The sequence below is a fragment of the Podarcis erhardii genome (assembly GCF_964252035.2).
Source record: "Podarcis erhardii genome assembly, chromosome: 14".
Taxonomy (NCBI): domain Eukaryota; kingdom Metazoa; phylum Chordata; class Lepidosauria; order Squamata; family Lacertidae; genus Podarcis; species Podarcis erhardii.
In genome coordinates, this window is record NC_138503.1 from 36,779,034 (window position 1) to 36,802,202 (window position 23,169).

The following is a 23,169-nucleotide window of genomic DNA, read 5'->3' on the forward strand; positions in this document are numbered from 1 at the left end:
CAATACCTTATCACTGCTGTAATCAATAAAGTTGTGGCCTTTTCTTGCCCATTAACCTTATATCACGTGTCCTTAGGTATTCATTCCACATTGCGGGGGTCGGGTCCTCGAACCACAACATTGTATTATCCCTAACAATGTTACTCTCTTCAGTAGTTTTGTCTCCAGTAGCTTGAAATAAACACTTACTTACTTACTTGCTTGCTTACTTACTTACTTACTTACTTATTTTTACAAGCTGGAGGAAAGTTACACTTATGTGCAAAAAGTTACACACACACACACCCCACACTCAGAAGTAGCAGGAGCCTCCCTTTTCCATCGCATGATAAAATTACCTGTGGTCCTCAGACTAAATAAAATAAATGTTTATATGGGTGAACATGCAATTCTGGTCACCCTATATGGTCTAAAGCGGTACTAACTGTCCCACCACCTCCAGATTCTCATCCTGCTGCTTAAAGGAGCATCTCCACCCCCATCGTTCTGCCCAGACTGAGGTCCAGTGCTGAGGGCCTTCTGGTGGTTCCCTCACTGCAAGAAGCAAAGCTACAGGGAACCAGGCAGAAGGCCTTCTCGGTAGTGGCACCTGCCCTGTGGAACGCCCTCCCACCAGATGTCAAAGAGATAAACAAGACATCTGAAGGGAAGTTTTTAATGTGTGACATTTTAATATATTTTTAATCTTTGTTGGAAGCCGCCCAGAGTGGCTGGGGAAACTCAGCCAGATGTGCAGGGTACAAATAACAAATTGTTGTTGTTGTTGTTGTTGTTGTTGTGATTTCAAAAGTGATTTGTTTCCTTTAACACAAAAACTGCTCACACTATTGAGGCTGAGTGGGAGGCAAAAGTCAGGGACTTACTCCAAGATAGAGAGACTCTCATTGACCTGCAGGGCTTGGCTCAGGGCCTTGGCTGCTTTGGACTGGATGAAATTCCACTGCAAGCTAGAAGGAGAGAGAAGGAGAAAAGGAATGAGGACCCAACCACACATTCCCTCATGGTACAGCCCTTCCTAGACTGTACCACTTCAGCATATAAGCAGGGAGGGGCCAACTTGGAACCAGTTTACCTACAAGATCACCTTGCCTAATATACACCCATCTGACTGATTTGATTGGCGGAACTGGTGCTGTTACGGGCGCAAGCCACATAATACTTGTTCTGAAAAATAATGCCAACATCTAGGCAGCAGTTTCAGATTATAGCAGCCAGTTCCAAATGTTTGAGCCACCGCTTTGCAAAAGCCTGAACAATCCTGTTTCACCTCTTGAATGCATTTATGCTCGAGCAATGCAGACTAATCCGCTGAAACTCACTGCAGGGAAGTGAGCGCTTGGTTCTCCTTCAGTGCCAATGCAATGGCTTGGACACCTTCGTCATGCAGCAGGTTGGCAGCCAAGCTAGAATAAAAGCCCAGGGAATATGAGAGTTAAAGCAATGCAGAGCTGGTTGCAAGAGCTGGTTGGCTGGTTCCAATTAATACATGAAATCCAGGCCTTGCCACTTTGGCCTCAACCCCATCAGTCCCCCCAAGGCCTTCTGCCTGACCACAACATATGCCTTGTCCTGCTTCTAGGGCAGGGGTAGGGAGCCTCAGCTTTGAGGTGGCCCTCCAGACCTCTCTATCTGGCCCTTGGAACTCTGACCAGGCCATGCCCACAACTGGTCCTGCCATGCACCCTCCTTCAGTGTTTTGGCAGGCTAGAATGTGCCCTTGGACTCTCACCATGTTTCTAGGTTGCCCGGAGGTTGGAGAGAGATCAGGGGATGTGTGAGTGATGGGACAAGCTAGCTTAGAGTACAAAAAGCCACATTTACTGATTAATATTCTACAGCTTTTAAAATGTGTTTGTGGGAGGAGGGATTATTGTTTTGCTGTTTGTGTTTTAACTCTTTATTTGTGCTTTCATCTCATGTTTTTAATCTGTGAAGTGCCCTGAGATCTTTTGATGGAGGGCAGTATATAAATCTAATAAATAATCTGGAATGTGGCCCCAGGAAGGCTGGGAACACGACTCTCAGTCTGGGAAATGTTCTCTGCCCCTGCCTAGACCCTTCATGAGTTTTCTCCTTTTCTTCCCTCATTCCTCCTGCACTCACACACCTCCCTGAGAATGTTACAGCATGTGAGCCTGGAAAACGATAGCCACCATTCTGGGAGGAATTTGACATCGCTCTGCCGAATGTTCTACATCAGCGTAAACATTTCAAGCTGGCTAGATGGGATGATGTGTCCCCTCCTCCCCTTGCACACTTTTCTTTGGGGGTTACCCCCCCACACACACAAGTCAATTCCAGGAGACATGGGAGGCATGTGGATAGAGGAGAGGAGGGAAAGCCCTGTTGTGCAGGTGGAGGTCTTTGCATAGGGCTTCTGCTGATGGTAGTCATAAAGCCACTTCCGAGCCTGCCCTAGGAGGTGGGGTTGCGGGCATCACGCCCTCCCCACGTGAGCGGGGGCTGCTTTCAGCCCCCGCGAGAACAGGGGAATCCCATCCGTCCACGCCTCCCAGCCAGCCAATCGGCTGGCTGGGGGGGCGTGGCTTGCCCTATTTAGGGCCGGAGCGGAGGGGGCTCGCCCTCTCTTCTCCGGCTAGGACTTCGGTCTGTCGCCGCAAGGGGCATGGTAGGAATTTTTCCCAATTGGCAATTTGTAGCCTTGGTTTTTCGCCTACCTCGTAGCAACTCGTCACAACTCTTCGGCATTGGCGGTAGGCATTGGTAAGAAGGGGTTAAGAGGATGTGGGGGGGGGAGGAACGCCATCACCTCCCCCCAGTGAACGAAGGGTGGTCCGTTAAAGGACTCCGGGGGGCGTGGCCCTGTCCGAAGCCTATGGAGGTGTGGGCCAAAGGCACGCCCCAGAGCGGTGACCCAGGGGAGCTCCTAGTCGACGTGCCTCGGCGGGAGACTCCCCCGATTAGTGTTAACCCTTCCCCGCGTCTCCAGCAAATGGGCTGGAGCTGGATAGTCGATAGGACCAATGCCTAAGCCAATGCCTCTCATTCCTGAATTCAATAAAGTTGTGGCCTAATTCGCCCAATTAACCTTAATTATGGTGTCTCGTGTGTTTATTTATCTTGGTGGGGGGCGGGAACTCGCCGCGCAAGATGAATTGAAGAAGAAGAAGAAGAAGAAGAAGAAGAAGAAGAAGAAGAAGAAGAAGAAGAAGAATTTGCTAAAGTTCTCCACTCCAGAATTCTATGATTCTATACCACCCTGAGCCCCAAAGCACCAAATTAAGGACATGCTGCCAGGCCATAAAGCCTTTTAGGGTGTGCAAAATATTTCTCAGAGCCCCTGTTTTCCAAAGGTCAAATGACTCACTCCAAATTCCTCAGGGTGCTGTTAGCTCGAAGGGCACTGGCAATCTCTTGAGCTCCGTCTTTGCTTATGGAGTTTTCCCGCAGGCTACAGGCATATGGAGAAAAGTCATTATTGCATCCTTATCAATGCCTTTGTTGTTTTTCCACACACTGCTCTTCCCCAAGTGGGAGGGAAATAGTGGGGAGGGGGCAGACCTTCATAGTTCTGTTTCCTTGGCAGAGGACTTTATCCTAATCCCTAATGTGGAAGAGAGAAATACCAGGAGGCACCCAAAACAAGCAAAACCTGTTTTAATGAAAACCCAGAGTCTGGGCAACCTCATGTCAAGCAAGTGTTAGCCCACACAAACTAGGGCACCTGCCTCACCGCAAAAAGAAATCAATCAGATCTACTGGGGAAGTTTCACAAGAGCTCCGAATCAGGTTTAATTGCACAGCCTGATTTTGCTGGCACTGGCAAAGGAAGGGGTGTGTGCCCCGGGTGTCATCCCTGAGGCGGGGGGGGCGACATCACCGCCCTGCCCCCCGGGATGCTTGCCCCTGGGATACTCGTCCCACCCCCGTGGGCAGCTCACCCTGCCCCCGGGTGGGTGCTGGAGCAGCTGTTTGCTGGTATGTGATTCAATCAATCCCATCCCAAAATATTCAGTCTAGGAGTGCCCAGGGGTTCTTCTTGCGCTCTCTATAGCAGTGCAGCCACCATGCTCTCTTTCCCCGAGTCTACTCAAAGAACTGTGGCAGGCAATGGGGTTTGGAGGTGGCAAAGCATAGGCTAGGACTTACTTGAGGCTGGTGAGGCCTTGGTTAGAGCAGAGGGCTTGAGTGAGCGCAGTCACCCCTGTGTCGCTGATTGAGTTGCTCTGGAGACTGAAGAGGCAAACACAGAAAAGTGGAAATGGGTGAGGGAGGGAGGCACGCTGGATTTCATCTTAATTCTACTCTTACACGCAATCCGGGCTTGGCTTTCAGTTAACCCAAACAAACACCCTCAGGTATCTTCCCCTCAGAGGAGGGATGCCAGAGAACTCCAAATAAAACTTAAGTGGGAGCAGAATTTGCTGACATTCATTGATTTTTTTCCATTGTCTGGAACAGAAATCAATCTTGCAAATATGATTGGGATTGGGATTGCTGTTGTTTTCAGCAAACAACATGTGACTTCCCATTTGCACTGTCTTCCTTTCTTTCTCTCCTTCCTATTTTTTTATTTTAGTTTTACTTACCTTAGTACATCAGTTATAGAATTGTGATTGGTTATCTTACAGTCTTTGACTGTGTTTCATTTGTATCAAAAGGAATGGGGCAGCATAAAGTTAATGATGACGTAACTTGCATAACTTATGTATTTTTCTCCCAGCAGACAGTGAAACAAATGATGTAGGCTTGGGCAGAAGATGAACTGCAGCAGCACAGAAACAGCACCGCATGCAGCAAATACAGGGCAGAATGGACAACGATGCCTTCTTACATCCCTACCTTGTGTTGAGGGAGAGGAAAACCTAAAAGTGTGTGGGCTGTACCTGTTGAAAGAAAGGATGCTGGCACAGTCCTCCAAGCACAGCCTTGGAAACAAGCTTCAGGGGCTCATGAAAAAAAGTCTGCCTCGAAGGAGGGCTTTGTAAGCCCCAGGAGGACAAAGGCTGTGGGACTAGGGGAAATTGCAGTTCCCTCGAGGGCTGCGGCATCCTCCCAGGGTCCCTCAGACTTTGTGCACCACCACAGGCTATCAGGGCAACAGAGGAAGGGAAGGGAGGAACTCTGCTCTCCAGAATCACTTTGCTTTAGAGAACTCTCTCAATTGTCATTTTCAAGGAAAGGGGGGAGCAGCAAAATAAACACATGTGGGCAATGTAGGCGGAAGTCACTTAAAAGGTAAAGGTAAAGGGACCCCTGAACCATTAGGTCCAGTCATGGCCGACTCTGGGGTTGTGGCGCTCATCTCACTTTATTGGCCGAGGGAGCCGGCGTACAGCTTCCGGGTCATGTGGCCAGCATGACTAAGCCACTTCTGGCAAACCAGAGCAGCGCACGGAAACACCGTTTATCTTCCCGCCGGAGCGGTACCTATTTATCTACTTGCACTTTGACGTGCTTTCGAACTGCTAGGTTGGCAGGAAGTCACTTACTCCAGTGTTAAAAGGGTGTGGTTCACCTTCAGTCCTTCTGCCAGGGCTGCAGCACCAGTGTCTCCAGCACAGTTACTGGACAATCTAGAATAGGAACAAAGGGAAACATAATGCGTACCAGCAACTGCCCATTCACTAGACATTACTTTAACAGCAGGATTAGCAACCATGCCCAGGGCTTTAAAAAACTTTAATACTATGTGTGAGTGGCGTGTTGACTAACAGTCACATTTTGACCAAGCAATTTCCCCCAGTAGAATGCATTTTTTGCATGTGGTTTTTAAGGCATGCTTTACCCTAGCTTATTCATTTTTTGACTCATTACTCGGTTGGAGAACCGCACTGCAAGTTTGGGAGACGTGTGGGTTTCGATGGAACTGTGTTCCTGTATTGTGCTAGAAAGTGTGAATTAGGTAGGTATGCCTTTAAATGCAAACTGAATCTGAAGTCTCCCCCACTCCCTGCTGCAGAGGCAGGATGGGGAGTCAACCCTCTGCTTTACCATGGTGTAGACGTCTGATGAGCAGCCTTTGCCTCCACGCTACTGGGCACTCTCTAAAGAGGTGCAGACTCCACAGTGTGGGCAATGCCACTGCCTCACAATCCATGCAAATCTGTGAGTCAATTCTCTCGGCTCTTACATCAGCTCCTTTAGGCTCCAGTTAGTCTTCAGTGCTTCTGCTATTTTCTTTGAACCTTGGGGTCCAACTGAGTTCTTCTGGAGGCTGCAAAGGAGATGACATCCTTAATGAGCAGTGAGCCGAGGGAGGTCGTTCCCCCAGCCTTTTGATCAGCAGCTGCAGCGCTGCCACTTTAAGCAAACAAATATAATCCCTTATTGTCATCACAAATATCCCTGTGAATCTGGAAATGTGGAATCAATAACTCATGTTCTTATGAACTGCTCCTTTTATCATTTACAGATAGGTAGCCGTGTTGGTCTGCCATAGTCAAAACAAAACAAATTCCTTCCAGTAGCACCTTAAAGACCAACTAAGTCAGTTCTTGGTATGAGCTTTCGTGTGCATGCACACTTCTTCAGATACACAGAATACATTTTATATCTTTAACATATACATTTTATATCTTCTTCCTTTTATCATTATAGACATAGGATTTTAATTGAGTGCTTTCATGGAGATTCCCAGGAAAAAGATGCCTTTTATGGGTTGTTTTTTTTATTCCTTTCAGACCCGAATGGACCCATCTCTTCCAAGGAGGAGGAAGAAGAAAAGCTTATGCATGTAAAACTTGCCAAGGACTAATTTTAGCAAAATTATAATTTTGATCTCTATGCCGGTTTTCTATTACTGATACCGTTACTATTACTTTTATTGTTTATGGCTCTCTCGTTTTGTTTTGCTTGGTATTATTTTACATATTTATACAAAGCTCTTTCTTTGAATACTAGTCTTTGATTAATATATCCCAGCTCGATCACTGATATCATATTCAGGAACACGGTTAAGCATCAGCAGAGTTGGCAAAGCTCATCTGACAGCAACAAGAAACCAAGTCTTTAGTGACATCAGCCCAGTCCTATGGAATGCTCTGCCAACAGAGATTAAGCAGGTGCCTTCTGTTTTAACCTTTGAATGCCTGCTGAAAACATTTCTATCCTACCAGGTTTGTGCAGGCAATAAAGCAGATATCTATCTGTTAGTTGAGCTCTGGCTCTAACTTTTGCATGGCTTTTATTGCATATATTATGTTTGTTCTAAACTTCTTTGAGATATCCATATCTACAGTATACCTATATTTATATCTATTTAAATAGCAGTATATAAATACTTTTATAAATAACTAAATAAGCCAATCACACCATTGCTAATTGCTCGTTTGGTGTTATACCTGTTCTTCCCAGAAACACAAGCAAACAGGCTTTAGAAGGCAGTACGTACATCAGAGAAAAATCAAATGGCATAGGTTTTCTTGGATTGTACTGCAGGTCTGATGGGCTGAATGTTAGGGGAGGGAAAACCTCTACAGACAGAAACCTAGCACATCAGAGAGAAGGCTTTTAACTGAGCCATGTCATTGACATTCCCTTTTTCTACATGCAGGGTTTGTTGCTTCCCAACAGCAGGGACGCCTTCAACCATGCCAAACCACCCGCCCCAATACCTTCAGCCCGCAGTGTAACAACCTGAGAAAAGTTTTTCTTGTTTAACTGCTAATTGCATAAAGGTAAAGGGACCCCTAGCCATTAGGTCCAGTCGTGGCTGACTCTGGGTTGCGGCGCTCATCTCGTTTTACTGGCCGAGGGGGCCGGCATTTGTCCACAGACAGCTTCCGGGTCATGTGGCCAGCATGACTAAGCCGCTTCTGACGAACCAGAGCAGCGCACGGAAACGCCGTTTACCTTCCCGCCGGAGCGGTACCTATTTATCTACTTGTACTTTGACGTGCTTTCGAACTGCTAGGTTGGCAGGAGCAGGGACCGAGCAAAGGGAGCTCACCCCATCACGGGGATTTGAACCGCCGACCTTCCGATCGGCAAGTCCTAGGCTCTGTGGTTTAACCCACAGCGCCACCCGCATCCCAGCTAATTGCATACACAGGCCCTTATCTAGCTCTAGTTGAGATGTCAACCCACAGTTTTAGCAGCCAACTGCACAGACTGTAAGAACAGGCACCCAGGAAGGAACAGGTGTGTAAACCATGATTCTGCTTAGCAAAGACCAGAGAGACGCACTGCAGAGTCCTCAGGCTGTGGTTGCTGGTGAGAGCCTCGGCCAGGCATTTGGCACCTTCTTCCTTGATGCCGTTGTTCTGGAGGCTGAAAGAGGAAAATAAACTCCATTACTTTTTCCAGCCAGCGTTTGAGGGGCAGGAAGTGACAAATGTTCCGACCTTGCCACTGACAAGGGCTTTGGTGAATTTACGCCATTCCGCAATTTTCAGGTCTCTCGCCAACAGTTCACAATGGCCTGGCTTGAGTGTTTTGCTATAGTTTAGTGTGACTCTCCTGATGCTGCAGGACTACAACTCCCATCCTCCTCCTCCTCCTCCTCCTCTCTGTTCATTGGCCATGCTGATGGGGGCTGATGGGTCTTGAAAACATCTGGAGGGTGCCAGGCTTAGTCTGCATGAGCTAAACATAATCTTACTAAGGAGTCTGAAAGCTTTCACTTCTGCTTTGAGTTGGCAGTGTGCCATGTTGTCGAGTGCTGAAAATCTCGGGGTTTCCCTAATCATTCAGAGACCTTTATTTTCGTGCGTGTGGATGAGGCCCATCTGGGCATGCTTCATGATTGGCACAACCAACTCAAGTTTGGTATTAGAGGGAGCCTTTGTGTAGGCTAAGAAGCAGCAAACTACCAGACAGTGGCATGGTGCTGTATTGAACGGCATGCACATCTGCCTTCCCCTGTCGGTTAGAGACCAAGAAAAGCAAGCACTTACTTGAGAGAAAGCAAGTACTGGTTGATTTTCAACGAGTCAGCCAGGGCCTTCGCTCCTTTGGGTCCTATGGAATTACTCCGAAGACTGAATCCGGAAAAAAGTAAAGAAAGGAGAGAGGACCAGGGTTACCTAGTGGTGGAGGAAGGGGGTGCAGGGGGTGTGACCACCCCGGGTGCCATCACTGGGGGGGTGTGACAAAATGAGTTTTTTTAAAATAATAATAATAATAATAATTGGGCTCACAAAACTTTTTAGGAGTGACTTGGTGGTTTAGGCACCTGCAGGTTCTGTGTTGCTTGAAACGGCAGTGTGAGACTTGCGTCTGCCTACTGCCCCTCACTCAGCCGCCCTACAGCTGAGGGGGAGATGGCAGAGAGGCTCGTCCCGCCCCATAGGCATGGATCAACACGCCCCCGGCTGCAGGACATGCCCCTGCACCAGGCACCCGAGCGGCTAGCTACGCTGCTGGGGTTAGCTATAGATTGCTCACCAGGACCTCCTTTATACAGTGTCCCTTTCATCATGTTATTCACGATGACAGTATCAAGGCAGTCATACAGTGGTACCTTGGGATAAGTACTTAATTTGTTCTGGAGGTCTGTTCTTAACCTGAAACTATTCTTAACCTGAAGCACCACTTTAGCTAATGGGACCTCCCGCTGCCACTGTGCCGCAGGAGCACGATTTCTGTTCTCATCCTGAAGCAAAGTTCTTAACCTGAGGTAATATTTGTGGGTTAGCGGAGTCTGCAACCTGAAGCGTCCGTAACCTGAAGTGTATGTAACCCGAGGTACCACTGTACATGATTCCCCCTTGGGCACAGGCAACAGGTCTCTCTGTGCACATTTCTTGTCCCTGGGCTGTCATCTGCTGTGCGTGGGATAAGAACATGAAAAGCCTTGCGAGATCAGGCAAATGGCCCACCTAGTCCAGCATCCTGTTCTCACAGTGGCTGCCTGCATCTGTGGGAAGCCTGCAAACAGGACCCAAGCCACAAGAGCACTCTCCCCTTCTGTGGCTTCCAGCAACTGGTATTCAGAAGCATTGCTGCCTCTTGACTGTGGAAACACAGTGGAGCCACTGTGGCTAGTAGCTGTTGAGAGTCTTCCCCTCCATGAATTTGCCTAATCCCCTTTTCAAGCCATCCAAGCTGGTGGCCACCAGCCTTCCCAGTGGCAGTGATTTCCACAGTTCCATCAGGGGCAGGTTCATCCCACTGGCTGCTGGTTGCTGATCCCTATTGCACTGCATGGCAAACGCCAAGCCCTTTAAAGCAGAACTTCTGAGATACTTACTCCAGCGCCATCAGGCTCCTGTTGACCATCAAGGACCGGGCAAGAGCTTTAGCACCTTTGTCACCAATCTTGTTTTCCACCAAGCTGTCCAGGGATGTAAAACAAAGGTGGTTAAATGCATTTTCTAAGTAATATAACCCATTCCTTATTTACTGGACCTGTAACTCTATTGGAAGTTGCCTTAGCAGTAATTTAATAGTGCTCTCCTCTACGTCTGGTGTGGCCTGATAGTTATTGCAAAAACATATAGACTCTTGCTGAAATTTGAATCTGAAGAAGAAAAGGTTAAAGAAGGCATGATCAAATGGGCAAAAGGTTTTGGTTATAATGCACCTGAGACCCTCTGCAAGCAAAGCAAATATTCTGCCACTGATCTATGGCCTTCCCTACTTTCGTGGGCACCTATACATCTCTCTGTCTGGGGATCTGAGATCAGCAGGTTTGCTCCTTGTAGAAGCGCTTAAGCTGCTTTCCTCCACTGTGCTCTACTTTTATATTTGCAATTAATTCAAATGCAGCAAAATGCCACAAGATTCTGGTGATCTCTCCTACCACAGGAAGCAAAACCCTTGCAAGCACTACCCTTGGGGACCTCTCACTGCCTTGCAAAGGGGAGTGTGCACAGCATTTCCTTTGCAACTGTAGCTCCTTTTATTCCTGATCAGACTGCGAGCTCCTCCAGATGAGCTGTTTGTTTATCCTGATTTGCTAGCACAAAGCTCACACAGAGGTCAGACTTGGTCAAGTCTTTATTGAGTATTCATCCTGATTTGTTTGCAGGTGTTTTCACACCTGCCCATTAATCATTCATCTATCACACACCTTTCAGTACATTTCCCCTTCTCTTTCTCAAGCACAAAAAGTCAGTTTTGTCTTGGGTTTTTTTTTTAAGAAGATTTGTGGGGCAGAGCGATTTAATACACTTTACTTTTGCAAACCTCAATTTCCCAGTAAGCACTTGGATCCCTCCCACAACAAACTGATGGCTTGGAGGTACCCTGCTAGATCTGGTTCCCAGTGGCGTAGCATGGGTTGTCAGCACCCGGGGCAAGGCAAGTAATTTGTACCCCCTAACCCGTGGATTTGCACCCCCTAACCCTAACCCCCAGATGTTGCGCCCGGTGCGGCCGGCCCCCCCTGCATCCCCCACGCTACGCCACTGCTGGTTCCCAAGCAAGTGAAAATCACATACAAAGGCACAATACTAGTACAGTGGTACCTCGGGTTAAGTACTTAATTCATTCTGGAGGCCTGTTCTTAACCTGAAACTGTTCTTAATCTGAAGCACCACTTTAGCGAATGAGGCCTCCTGCTGCTGCCGCGCCGCCAGAGCACGATTTCTGTTCTCATCCTGAAGCAAAGTTCTTAACCCGAGGTACTATTTCTGGGTTAGCGGAGTCTGTAACCTGAAGCGTATGTAACCTGAAGCGTATGTAACCCGAGGTACCACTGTATATAGCAACCACAAAAGTGCAGAAGGGCACATGACTGTAAAGACCATATACAGTACCCTCTGCAATGCAGGAATCACAACTTTAAAAAATCAATGACAGATAACCATTCAACTTCTGTTTAAGAACCTTCCATGAAGGAGAGTCCACCACCATGTATTTTGAGGTGGTGTCTTATTCACATGTGGATTGGTAATTATAATGGTAGCTTATGAATGTTTGGTGAACCCTTATGGGGAATTTTGTTTTGTTTTGTTTTGTTTTGTTTTGTTTTGTTTTGTTTTGTTTTGTTTTGTTTTGTTTTGTTTTGTTTTGCAATTATGACTGAAGAAGATTTTCTGAAGCAGGGCTTTATCCAAAAGCCTGCTGTCAGCTCCTTACAGCTTTCTCCAACACAATAACAATATCTTTTGCAAGTGTTTTTGAAAGCTTTGCTGATATGCAGACTTTGCAATTGTAATAATATTTTGTCTTTCTACTGAAACTTCTTATCAATATATGCTCATGTGCGTAGCCAGGATTTTTGTTGGAGGGGGCAGAACCTCAGATTCGTATTGATTTTTATTGATTATGGGGGGGGGAGATCCCCCCACCGTACCCCTTGGCTATACCCATACGCTTGCTACAGTCATGTGCCCTTCAGCCTTTTTTGTGGTTGTTCCCAAGCAAATCAAGCATGAATGTAACTGCCAGCCTAGGTAGAGGCAACCACAGTTGTCCCACAAGAAGCCATAAGTCTGTACACATTGTGCAGAAAATAAGTACTGCACACTTAGCTATTCTGCATCACCTGATTTTCTGAATCTGGCAGTCCTTTCCGCTCAGCACGCTGCCCAACAGGTCCATAGCACTGTCTTTAAACTGGTTGTAGTCTAGCCTGGGCCAAATTATGGCCGGGGGTGGGGAGGGCCAGGAGGAGAGAGAACAAAGCATATTCTTAGTACATACAACCAGAGGAGAGAGAAAAGGTGGGCGAGTCATGTGAGTGTGGCTGAAAAACAGGCCATTTCTAGGGATGTAAGAGGGAACACTTTTCCATTCTGCCCTGTATTCCTCACACGCAGCACTGTTTCCATTCCACTGCAATTTGTCTTCCTCTCAAAGCCAATGTTATTTGTCGCACTGTCTGCTATGGCAAATTTATGCAACTGGCTAATTAATTAACTGTGTAAATGATGTTGTCATTACGCTATTCCACCCAGTTCGTTTCATCACGATGAAACCACAATGAGAATGGGAAAGGGAGGAACCCCATAATCCATCAAGTAATCTTTGCAGCCTAAAAGCAGCAGCAGCTGTGAATACTAATCACATTCTCTGGATCTACTTCCCATTCTGGACAAATAAGCAAACATCTGCAACTTCCACTCCTGTTTCCATTTCCATTTTTCTCCCTTCCCTTTTAAATTCATTCATTTATTTATATTTTATATATTAATTTACATTTTATATATTTTTGACAAAGTAATAATCATAAATAAATAAGTATAAAAATGTGCACCCCACCACCAAGACCATTCCATTGTAACTATCCAACCTCCCAAAATTTCAACACCTCTTGCAATGGTTTGACCCCTTTCCATTTTAACAGAACAAATTCTACAAACACCCTCCATATCTCCTCAGGATCATTTCTCTTGCATATTCCCCGTCTTACCTTAATGGCACATGTTAATTCATCATTAATAGCTATATCCCACACCTCTTTATACCATTCTTCCATTTTATATTCAGCTTGCCCCTTCCACTTCCAGCTGTCAATAAATTTGTGAGCAAGTCCTTCATAGCCTATGAACCTTCCACCTCATCGTAAATTGATAATAGCGCTACCTCTGGACTTTTGGTCAGCTTTAACCCAGTGATTTCTGTTATCTTTCCATTTCCATCTGAAGTCTCTCACATTCCTAGTCAACCTGTTTTTTGAGCCGCCATCCTGATTTGTTTGCTATGGCCCTTCCCCTCCATAACCATTATTCAGAGAGGCGTACTACCTCTGAACTTCATCCTTCAACCAGCATGGCTATCAGCTGCAGTCCAGCAAAACCTATGCAGAGGATCACAGGTAGCTCTCCTCACCCTCTTCTTCCTGTCCTGGCAAGTCCTGGCTCCCATCAAGCACTGAATGTGACCTACCTGAGATTACTACAGTAGTGGAGCTGAGAGAGAAGGCTCTGGAAAGCATGGTAGGTGAGGCAGTTGGAGAGGTTTGCCTCTTCCACACAAACCTCCGAAGTCTGCAGGAGATAAGCCAAGGCAGAGCAGTTGACCGGCGTCAACATCCCAGCCAGAGCCTCGCTCTTCATTGCCTCCTCGAGGCTCGCGACAACTTCCACGTGCTGAATCTCATGTAAACACCGCATGAGGTTGACGGACCTACAAGAGACGGCTTGGTCTGCTCCCAGGAGGTTTTGCAGGAGGCCAACCACATGACTTCGGTAACCGTGGTGCTCGTCCCTCGCCAAGAACCAATCAGACAGGACTTTGTTCACCTGTGGGGCGAGGAGGCCTGAGAGGAAGCGCACAAAGATGTCCAGGTGCCCATCCTCGGACTGCAGGGATCTTTGGAAGGCGTTTTTAAAGTGGTTGAGGAAGCCAAACTTTGGCCAGGACATGCCACTCTCCACAAAGAGGTCAAAAAGAGCCCGCTTTGCGGCAGTGTAATAATAGGTGGCTGCCAGGAATTCTTGAACTGTTAAGTGGGGGAAGTAGTAAATGGTGGAAAATGGAGTTTCTTCCTTAAGCAAGAGCCTATTGCACAAGCTAACTTGGAGAGAAGAGAGGTCTACGCCATAGGCTTTCATGTCCTGTTCGTGGAACATATATTTCCTCTTGATTAGGCTGTAAAACGCCAAGCGGCCTAGGCAGTTCATCATTTTCTTGCCAATGTTCAGCAGCTGGTCTATTTTAAGGGCTTCCTTCTGTTTCCCTGGCCAGTCGCTACACAGCGCCATTTTAAAGTAACAGGAATAGATTTCTGACAAAGTTTTAGGAGCAGCCAATGCTTCTGGAGATTGATTGGCGCTCCTTAGAAAGTACCCCATGGAGGACCCGCAGGTCTGGCAGAAAGCTGGCACTGTGCACAGTATGTACAAAGACCTGCTGGCCTTGAGATGCCGCAAGACACCATCGGATAAGCCCTGGTTCTCAGCAAACATGTGATCTAAATGGTCTTTGATCTCTGCATCTCCAAAGCCCTGCACTTCAGTCATCCGGTCCACTAGACCTCCTGGGATCTGCGTGGTTGCCGTTGGCCGCGAGGTGATCCAGACAGAAACCTCTTGCAACAGATTGCCTCGGATGATGTTGGTGATCAAGTTATCCACCTGGACCTCCTTTCGGAGGTCTGTGCAAACAACGGCATTGGAGAAATCCAGCAGAGTTTTAAACTGATCCAGACCGTCCAGGATCAGGAGAGTCTTGGCCGTGTCGATGGAGAGAAAGCTGGGCTCAGCTAACTGGGGGGTTGCCAGACGGATCAGCTTCTCTGCAGAGAGTTTGTCATAAGCATTCAGTTCCCGGAAGGTGAGAGGCAAGACAAAGGTAAAATCCTTGCCAATCTCTCCCTTTGCCCAGGTGTGGACAAACAGCTTGACCAAAGTGCTCTTGCCAATGCCGGCAACTCCAATGGTCACCGAAATCCGCGGGGCGATGGTGAATTTGGACAAAGGCAGGAAGAGTTTCTCCAAGGGGATCTTCTTGGAGATGTTCCTCACTCCTTTGATCGTTTCAATCTGTACAAAATCATGTTGCTTCTGCTGGAGATCGGTCAGTCCTTCCACCAGGAGGAGATCAGTCAGTCTCTCCAAGGAGGTTCCTTCTGTGCTGGTGCCACACCAGCTCTGCAGAGTCTCCATATGTTTTTGCACCATCAGCTCTGTGGCGGAAGAAGTCGGAAGAGGAATTAGAACGGGATGCAAACACCTTAAATCATTTATATATTTATTGTATTCACATCCCCTACCTTTTCCCCACCCAAGGAGCTCAAGGTTCTCCTCCTCATTTAATCTCCACAACAACCCTGTGAGGTAGGTTAGGCTGAGTGGGGACCTGAGCCCTGGTCTCCCAGGTGCAACTCACTAACCACTATACCACACTGGGCAGGCTACTACCCACCACGGGCACCACAACTGTGCAGAAACTCATCAGAACCCCCAAAGGGCAAATCAGTGGTGCCAGTACAGGCTTTTGTGGGGAAATGCAGGTTTTTGTTACAGTTTTGTTGACATAATTAGGGGGACCAAATTTCAAAGGAGGAACTTGAATCCATGTCATTGTTCACACAGACATGGATCCCCAGGATGCTGGAGGTAGAGAAATCAAGTCTTTTTCTATCATTGAGTTGGTGAGCGAAACCCTCCTCAAAAATAATGAGCAGGAGGAGGGGAAATAAATTACTCCAAATTTGGGGGAAAGGGGTTTCTGCCTACCTTGCTAGCAGGACCGACTGCCCACTTACCATCCATCGGGGGTTTGCTCTGACCATCACCTGGAGCACCTGAACGAGCACCTGCACGTGGGGGATGCAGGTCAGAGATTCTACTTCACCCTGCTCTGTCCATGCTGCATGTGGAGATTCCCTGGGCTAGCCTTTCTCCATGGTTCTGCTGGAGAAGGAAGGGAGGCCATAGTTTGCAAGTGATGGATAGAGAGACAGAAAGCAGAAGTGGACTGGGTACCTTCAGACAATGGTTTGATATTGCAATTGGATCACGAAAGTATCACAAGCGGATCGTTGCAACTGGGTTTTCCCCACTTATCAGATTTCCCTCAGAAAGGCTAAATCTGTATTAAATGGGGGGATTTGGCAATAGTAGTTAGGTGGATGGAGTCTGCTCTGAGCAGCATTAGCATTGGGTACAACCCAAAGACTTTTCAAGGAACAGGGGAGATGCAATGATAAATGCTGTTGGTTTTTGTTTGCTTAGTTTTCCTGGTTTGTTTGTCATTCATTCTTTAAAAAATCTGATATATTATTTTTTTTCCTTTTTCTTTTTAAACTGTCTTCAGTTTCAGATGGAGGGAAAGGCAGGGTTAGAAAATCCTTTTAAACAAATACACAGTAATCCAGCTTCGGCTCATAATGGCATTTTACAAGTTGCATAGCTGAGTCATTCAGATACACATAGCTTAGATAATACATATGCTTTCCCAACCTGCAGGGAGTCTGCTATGGATGCACAAGGCTGGCATCCCTCCCAGCTTATGACTCAGGAACTTATCACACTTGACTCGGCTGAATTACCTGCCACGGACGCTGCCCCACTGCTTATAAATAATTCCTTCAAGTGTTCATATGATTGGCCTCTGAAATGTGAATAGAGTATGCCGTTCAAGGCATCACCTAACTAAATAACCAGACACCCTTAACACTTTCTTATAAATACCACTGGCTTGGAAATGCAACTGAACTTTCCTGCAAAGTAGTTTGAAGCTGTGGGTTTTCTTGGCATGTGATTAACTTATCACATCCCCTGTGCCCTATTTGCATTAAGGCTGCCCCCTTTGGAGATGATCTCATCTAAGTCCAGCAGTTCACATTATCAGCCCCACCCTGCAGCCAGCCCAGTGATGAGAAAATGGGTTGAGGGGGAAAAGTGGTTGTTGGGCAATCTCTCTCACCAACAGATTTTTCCCTTTAAATGCCAAACAAAACAAAAAAATCAGTGGGGGGTTGGGAATAAAAAAAATGTAGAGTCAGAAGGGACCCTGAGGATCATCCAGTCCAACCCTCTGCAATGCAGGAATCTGCAGCTGCCCCAGACGGGGATCGAACCTGCAACCTTGGTGTTATCAGCACCATGCTCTAACCAGAGCCATCTTTCCCATAGGACTTAGTGGTGCCTCGCACCAGGGCGCTGGCCTCTCAGGGGGGCCCCAGCAAGTGGGGGAGCTGCGCAGCTTTGCCGGCGACCTCCCCTTTCCCTGCACGCCCGCCAGCTGCACCCTGCCAACCATAAGGCTGGCAGACGTGCAGCTTCCCTCCCAAGCCTCTGCAGGGATAGCTCTCCTCCTGAGGAGGCTTGGGAGGGAAGCTGCGCTCTCCTGCCACGGAGGCTTGGGAGGGACGCAATTTTCCTCCCAAGCCTCTGCAGGAATCACTCTCCCGCAGCGGCATGGGGGAGAGTTGTGTTAGTTTCTGTTTGCCACTGTGCAGCTGCTTAGAGTCACAGGACTCTGTTTACATTCCAGACACATTCCATACTGTTGGAAGTCTCACGGGAGAAGGGAGACGGATGTGACGTTAGTGGTTTCCTGTTCCTTTGTTCCTTTATTGTTCAGTTGCTCTCTGCTCTCACAGGGAGAGGATGTATTTTTCTTTGCTGTCTGCGTAGTAAGAAATAAAGCATAGCGATGTAGCCATAAATCTCATCACTTCCGCATGCTGCTGGATTCTCTGCTGGATGGGAATGTGCCTGAGGCCTCATCAATGGCTCAGGTCATTAATTTCGTCGGGGGCGATTCCAAAGGCCTGGCCGGAGGAAAATGAGCTTTATCAGCTTGGCCGAGCGGAGATCCTGACAAGTTGAGCCCCCCCCCCCCCCCCGATGGCTGGCAGTGCACAGCTATGGCCACCCCAACATTACCTGTGGTAATTTGGGGGCGCTGGGTGGATATTTGCACCCCGGCGCCACATCTGCTGAAGTCAGCCCTGGCTCTAACCGACTGAGCTGTCCAGGTTTTGAGCCCCATTATGCCTCATTCTGTGCTTCCGACTATCTAGCTCAAGGGAGCACCTGCCCCCTACAGAACAGCATCTGCTTTGAATGAAGAAGGCCCCAGGTTCATTCCGTGGCATCTTCAGGAAGAGTAGGAGAAGACCCCAGTTTTAGAAGCCTGGAAAGGCGCCATGTGCTCATCAAGTGACTAAACAAATACTGGTATCAGCAGCATGACAGCAAAACTTTGATATACTCATCCAGACCCATTCTTAAAACACATAAATGTGTGTGTCTTTACATAGGTTCTATATATAATTTGTTCCTACTACTCATTCAGGGAAACTACAGTTTAACTTTGTTTTTACATATCTCAGACTCAATTCATAATTGGAACTGGCTGTGTGGATGGCTCTGCAAAAACGTGGCTAAGAACAGGCGGCTCCAGTGTGGCAGGCTGCATTTGGAAAGTGGCTCCTTTGGCAACGACCCTGACGTGTTCCCTGCTTTCTTTACACAGTTTATGCAGAGGAGTTCAACAGAGCAGGAGCTGTGTGGGGAATCGCTTCTCACAAAGGGTGAGAAGCATTGCGGATGCCAGTGAACTACTAGGACAAATTCAAGGTACTAGCATAGAAAGCCCAAAATGGGTTGCAATCAAATTATCTAGAAGAGTGAACTAATTAAGTGAATTTGGATATGCAAAAGATATTTAAAATAAATTTAAGGAACCGCAGAAAGAGGGGGAAGGAAGTCAAGTTTTGAAATGCTAAAATGTCTGTAAAATTATTGAAATGTATAAATCTGAAATTCATAAATAAAATAAAAATAAGAGTGACAGGGCCTTTTTAGTGCCGGTTTGCCAGTGGTAGTAGTGGCTGCTGTTGTTATTATTATATTTGTTTATATACGCCGCAGACTGGGAACCAGTTTGGCTTACACAAATTAAAACACAGATTCCTGCATTACACGGGGTTGGAGTATATGACCCCTGGAATTTACTGACCCCTTGATCAGCTTATTAAGCTAACAAAGCTTGAGTCGTCCCCCAACCCAAATTCTTGGGCGTGCAATTGAAATAAAGTGAAGAAATATCAATATATAATCAACATTTGTTAATCATCCATCACTGTGATTAATGTGAATCATAAAATATAAAAAAGAAGGAAGTAAAACAAGTATTCCATCAATAATGATAATATGCATTTTGTTTTTTTCTAATGAGATGGAATTCAGAGGTTCCTCATTGACAAGGGAAATGCATCAATATTGTCTGTATCTTTGTCTGTCTGTTTATTAGCTGCCTTTCACCATAAGGCCCCAGGGAGGGCTACAACACTTAAATAACATTTAAAACAATCTGAAGCTCATAAAAAAATTCCCACCATACCTTATAAATTTCTTTTCCACCCCAGGCTCATTCCATCTGCCCTTTTGACCCCATTGTCTTTATTCACTCCCTTCACAGATACATCAACCCAGGGGCAGGCTTTGGTAATCTTTTGTAATATGGCGCCCTGCGCAAGGCCAAAATTTGGTGACCCCCAAACGGATCTTTTCAATTATGGATCTCCCCGATTTTGCACCCCCTCAGCTCAGCACTCTTTGCAAGGGAAGTGTCAGCACTGCCCTAAATTTGGCGCTGCATCAACCACTTTGGGAAAACCCAGGTATAAATAGACAGCTATGGGGGAAGAGGCGGAGGAGGGATGGAAGAAAAGGTCAGTGTAAAAAAACAAAAACCAAAGCAAGCATCATGTAAATGAAAAATGCAACAATATATAAGTGCATTCTTAGGTCTGCTGTTTATAGAACAAGTTTCTACATTTATAATACCTGCATGAGAAGCTGGAGACCGCATCTTTTAAGTGCAACTTTCAGGGAAATGTAAGAATGAACCCCACCCATGGACCTGAGAAAGATTTTTCTTTCTTTTCCCCTTAATAAATTGGCAAGAACCCATCCCAACCCTATGAAAATCAATCACACCATTCCCCCCCCCCCTTACCTTCTCCACAAATGCAGCAGGAATGGGAAACTTTAGGGAGCCATGGAAGGAAAGTCAGTGGAATAGAATCATGGATTGATGTAATGTTTTCCTTTCCCCCCTTCCTTTTCTTTCAGTTTGTTCCTTTTTATTCTTCAGTTCTGTATTTTGCTCTCTTATAAATTCATAAATACATATATTTTTAATACCTCTGTTTCTTGCAGACGCCCCGGGGTTTTCTGTTAAGACAGGTGTCACATTTTGAGCCTTCCAGCAAGGGCCACTGCAACCTGCTTCAAAGTTACCTTGTCAGAACCAGGATGCTTTCTGGGTAACTTGAATGCACTTGTCTTGATGGCCTGAACTGAAAGAGAACGTGTCGTTTCCAGTAAGACCTTCTATCTGTTAGGATTCCTTCCAAACATTTTGCAGTTTGCTTACTTCAAAGATGAATTTTAGCATCTTTTGAACACCCTCGGTTCAAGGAAAGTAGAATTATAAAGAAGACTGAGCCACGCAGATAACTACAGATTTCCTTGTCTCTGTATTGCTGCTGCTGCTGTTTCAGTTGAGTTGCTTTCTTTCCGTCTCATTCTTTTTTAAATAAAATAAAAAATGCTACTCACCTCTTCCTGTGCTGTGGGTCTCGTTTGATCTTCCTTCCTGTTCATTTCAAAAGCTGCAAGACAACCCAGCGCAGAAGGGTGACCACTACAGGAAAAAAAAGACCTAGCCCACACTTGCCAGGAACTAGCAAAGTTATGAGTGTCTGGCATTGTGCTACCAGGCACAGAGAAAACAATTTCCCATGCTTGCTCAACAGGGCATTTTGGTACCCAAAGGGGAAAATCCACACCACCCCCACCCTATGATTAATTCACATGGTGCAGGGCTGGTCCAAGACATTTTGCTGCCTGGTGTCCTCCCTATCCCCAACTCAAGATGCAATATATCAACAGACCCAAATAAATACATAAATATCACAAACAACTCTCTCTGAACCTGCTACAGAAATACAGGGGTGTGGTATTATCTGCATCAGGGGTAACCAACATGGTGCCCTCTTGTTGTTGTTGAGACTACAGTTCCCATCATCTTCAACCAGAGGCCTGGCTAGCAGAGGCTGATGGGTGTTGTTGTCCAACATCATTTGAAGGGCATCAACATTGACTGGCAGTAGGTCTTCAGGTTTCAGACAGTGAGTCTTTCCCAGCCTTACCTGGGGATTCTGGGGGTGGAACCTGGGACCTCCTACATGCAAAGCAGATGCTACATAACTAACAATTTGCTGTCTTTTCCTGGCACCTAAGATCTGCTGCCCCACTCTGCCTAATGGTAGGGACTTGAGACACAGTACATTAAGGAGATCTCCTGCAGAATCCTCATCCATGTCTTTAATGGTCGGTTTCATTACATTGGGGAAATGCATTCTATTAGGAGGGAATGTTTTGCAAAAAATGTGTATATTAGGCAAGATTGTATACAAAAATGTGTGTAATAGGATAAATGCACACTAAAATACAGGTGCAGTTGCATAAGGACTTTGAAAAATATACTATCACAAACAGATTTTAAGACTGGAAAAAATGAGACAGACTTGCCCATTTCTAGTAATCACTGAACTTTAAAAACAACCTACTGTTGTTTTTAACAGCTGAGTGGGATTGAATTTTGCAAACAATGCCGAATTTTGCATTTGTAAAATTCAAGCAAACATAAAATTGCGGAGCACACACAGCCTGGCCTCCCCATCACATTGTCTGGACCAAGAATTCTAGATCATCATTTTTTCTAAGGCATTGTCGCACTGCACAGGCTATGGCATGACACCAAACCAACCTGCAGACAGGATGTTGAGAACCACATATTTGTCGGGAGGTTGTTGTGGGAGGACTCTCTGTTCACCGCTTGCTACAAAAGGATCAATTGACAGAAAACAAATTAACACGTGTTTTTCACGAGACCCTCCAGAAGCAGCTGTTTCCTCCCCTGAAGGTGAATGGGTTATAGATGGAGCATCAATCAATATGAAGTACTTTGGGGGGGGGGGAGCCCCAACTGACCCAGATAGAGCTGAAACTTTTGCAAATATTTCAAAACCTGGCAGCATTCCAAACTTGTACCTGCAAATTCTGAATGCTAAATTTAAAAGCTGACTTCGCACTTTGAATGTGAAATAATTTGCCTTAATGTTTGAAATGAAAACAGTGCTGCCATTTCTTGACTGTTTCCAATCTAATTTGTTTCCAATTCCAATTTTCCAATAAAATGCCGTTATAGTCTAAATTATAAATAACCAGGAAAACAATGGAATCTATTTCTTGCATTGACACCCCACCTTTTTCTCAAAGGAGCTCAAGGGTGGAGTACATGGTTCCTCCCTCTTCATTTAATCCCCACAGCAGCCCTGTGAAGTAGGCTAGGTGGAGAGGCAGTGACTGGTCCAAGGCCATCCAGTGAGCATCATGGCTGAGTGAGGATTTGAGAAAACAATAATCTGTCATTCTTGATCCACAAATTGCCGAGTCAGTAACTCCTTTAAATTAAGAAGATTCTGCACTTGTTAATGGAACAGAATCAGCTTACATAAATGCAGCTATTTTTGCTTCTCTGGTTAATAGACCTTGACACACATATAAGCTCAATGCAGCAGATCATAATTAAAAATAAGATGTGCAGGAAAGGGGATTCATTATTTCCTAGTATGAATGTACTGCTTAAGAGCTTCTTACCTGAAGAGGTTTTGTACCTAACTTGAATGTCTTTTACTCAAGTGAAATAATTGGGAACCATTTTCAGCCATAATAAAGACACAGGTAGAATTGAGGGTTGATCTACAGATGACAAAATATCAAGTACCACTTGAAAGTTACTTAATGGGCAAAAATTGAGGCTTCTGTAGCAGCCTGGAGAAGTCCAATT

General features: G+C 46.1%; 1 protein-coding gene across 6 annotated transcripts in view; it reads right to left on the reverse strand.

Moving 5' to 3' along the window:
- NLRC3 (NLR family CARD domain containing 3) overlaps positions 1-23,169 on the reverse strand; it is a 32,283-nt gene that overhangs the window by 8,284 nt on the left and 830 nt on the right. Inside the window, exons 2-16 of one of the 6 annotated variants that reach the window (XM_081839612.1) lie at positions 20,874-20,926; positions 20,269-20,486; positions 16,847-16,908; positions 16,061-16,205; positions 13,738-15,478; positions 12,395-12,481; positions 10,154-10,237; positions 8,859-8,942; positions 8,149-8,232; positions 6,095-6,178; positions 5,454-5,537; positions 4,111-4,194; positions 3,329-3,412; positions 1,320-1,403; positions 864-947 (exon numbers count right to left, since the gene is read on the reverse strand). In XM_081839612.1, coding sequence (XP_081695738.1) covers positions 864-947; positions 1,320-1,403; positions 3,329-3,412; positions 4,111-4,194; positions 5,454-5,537; positions 6,095-6,178; positions 8,149-8,232; positions 8,859-8,942; positions 10,154-10,237; positions 12,395-12,481; positions 13,738-15,478; positions 16,061-16,067 — 2,591 coding nt within the window. In that variant the 5' untranslated portion in view covers positions 16,068-16,205; positions 16,847-16,908; positions 20,269-20,486; positions 20,874-20,926. Of the gene's footprint in view, positions 1-863; positions 948-1,319; positions 1,404-3,328; positions 3,413-4,110; positions 4,195-5,453; positions 5,538-6,094; positions 6,179-8,148; positions 8,233-8,858; positions 8,943-10,153; positions 10,238-12,394; positions 12,482-13,737; positions 15,479-16,060; positions 16,206-16,846; positions 17,571-19,650; positions 19,736-20,268; positions 20,822-20,873; positions 20,927-23,169 lie in introns of those variants that run through there. The other 5 variants (XM_081839611.1, XM_081839615.1, XM_081839616.1 and 2 more) reach the window with 5 other exon arrangements.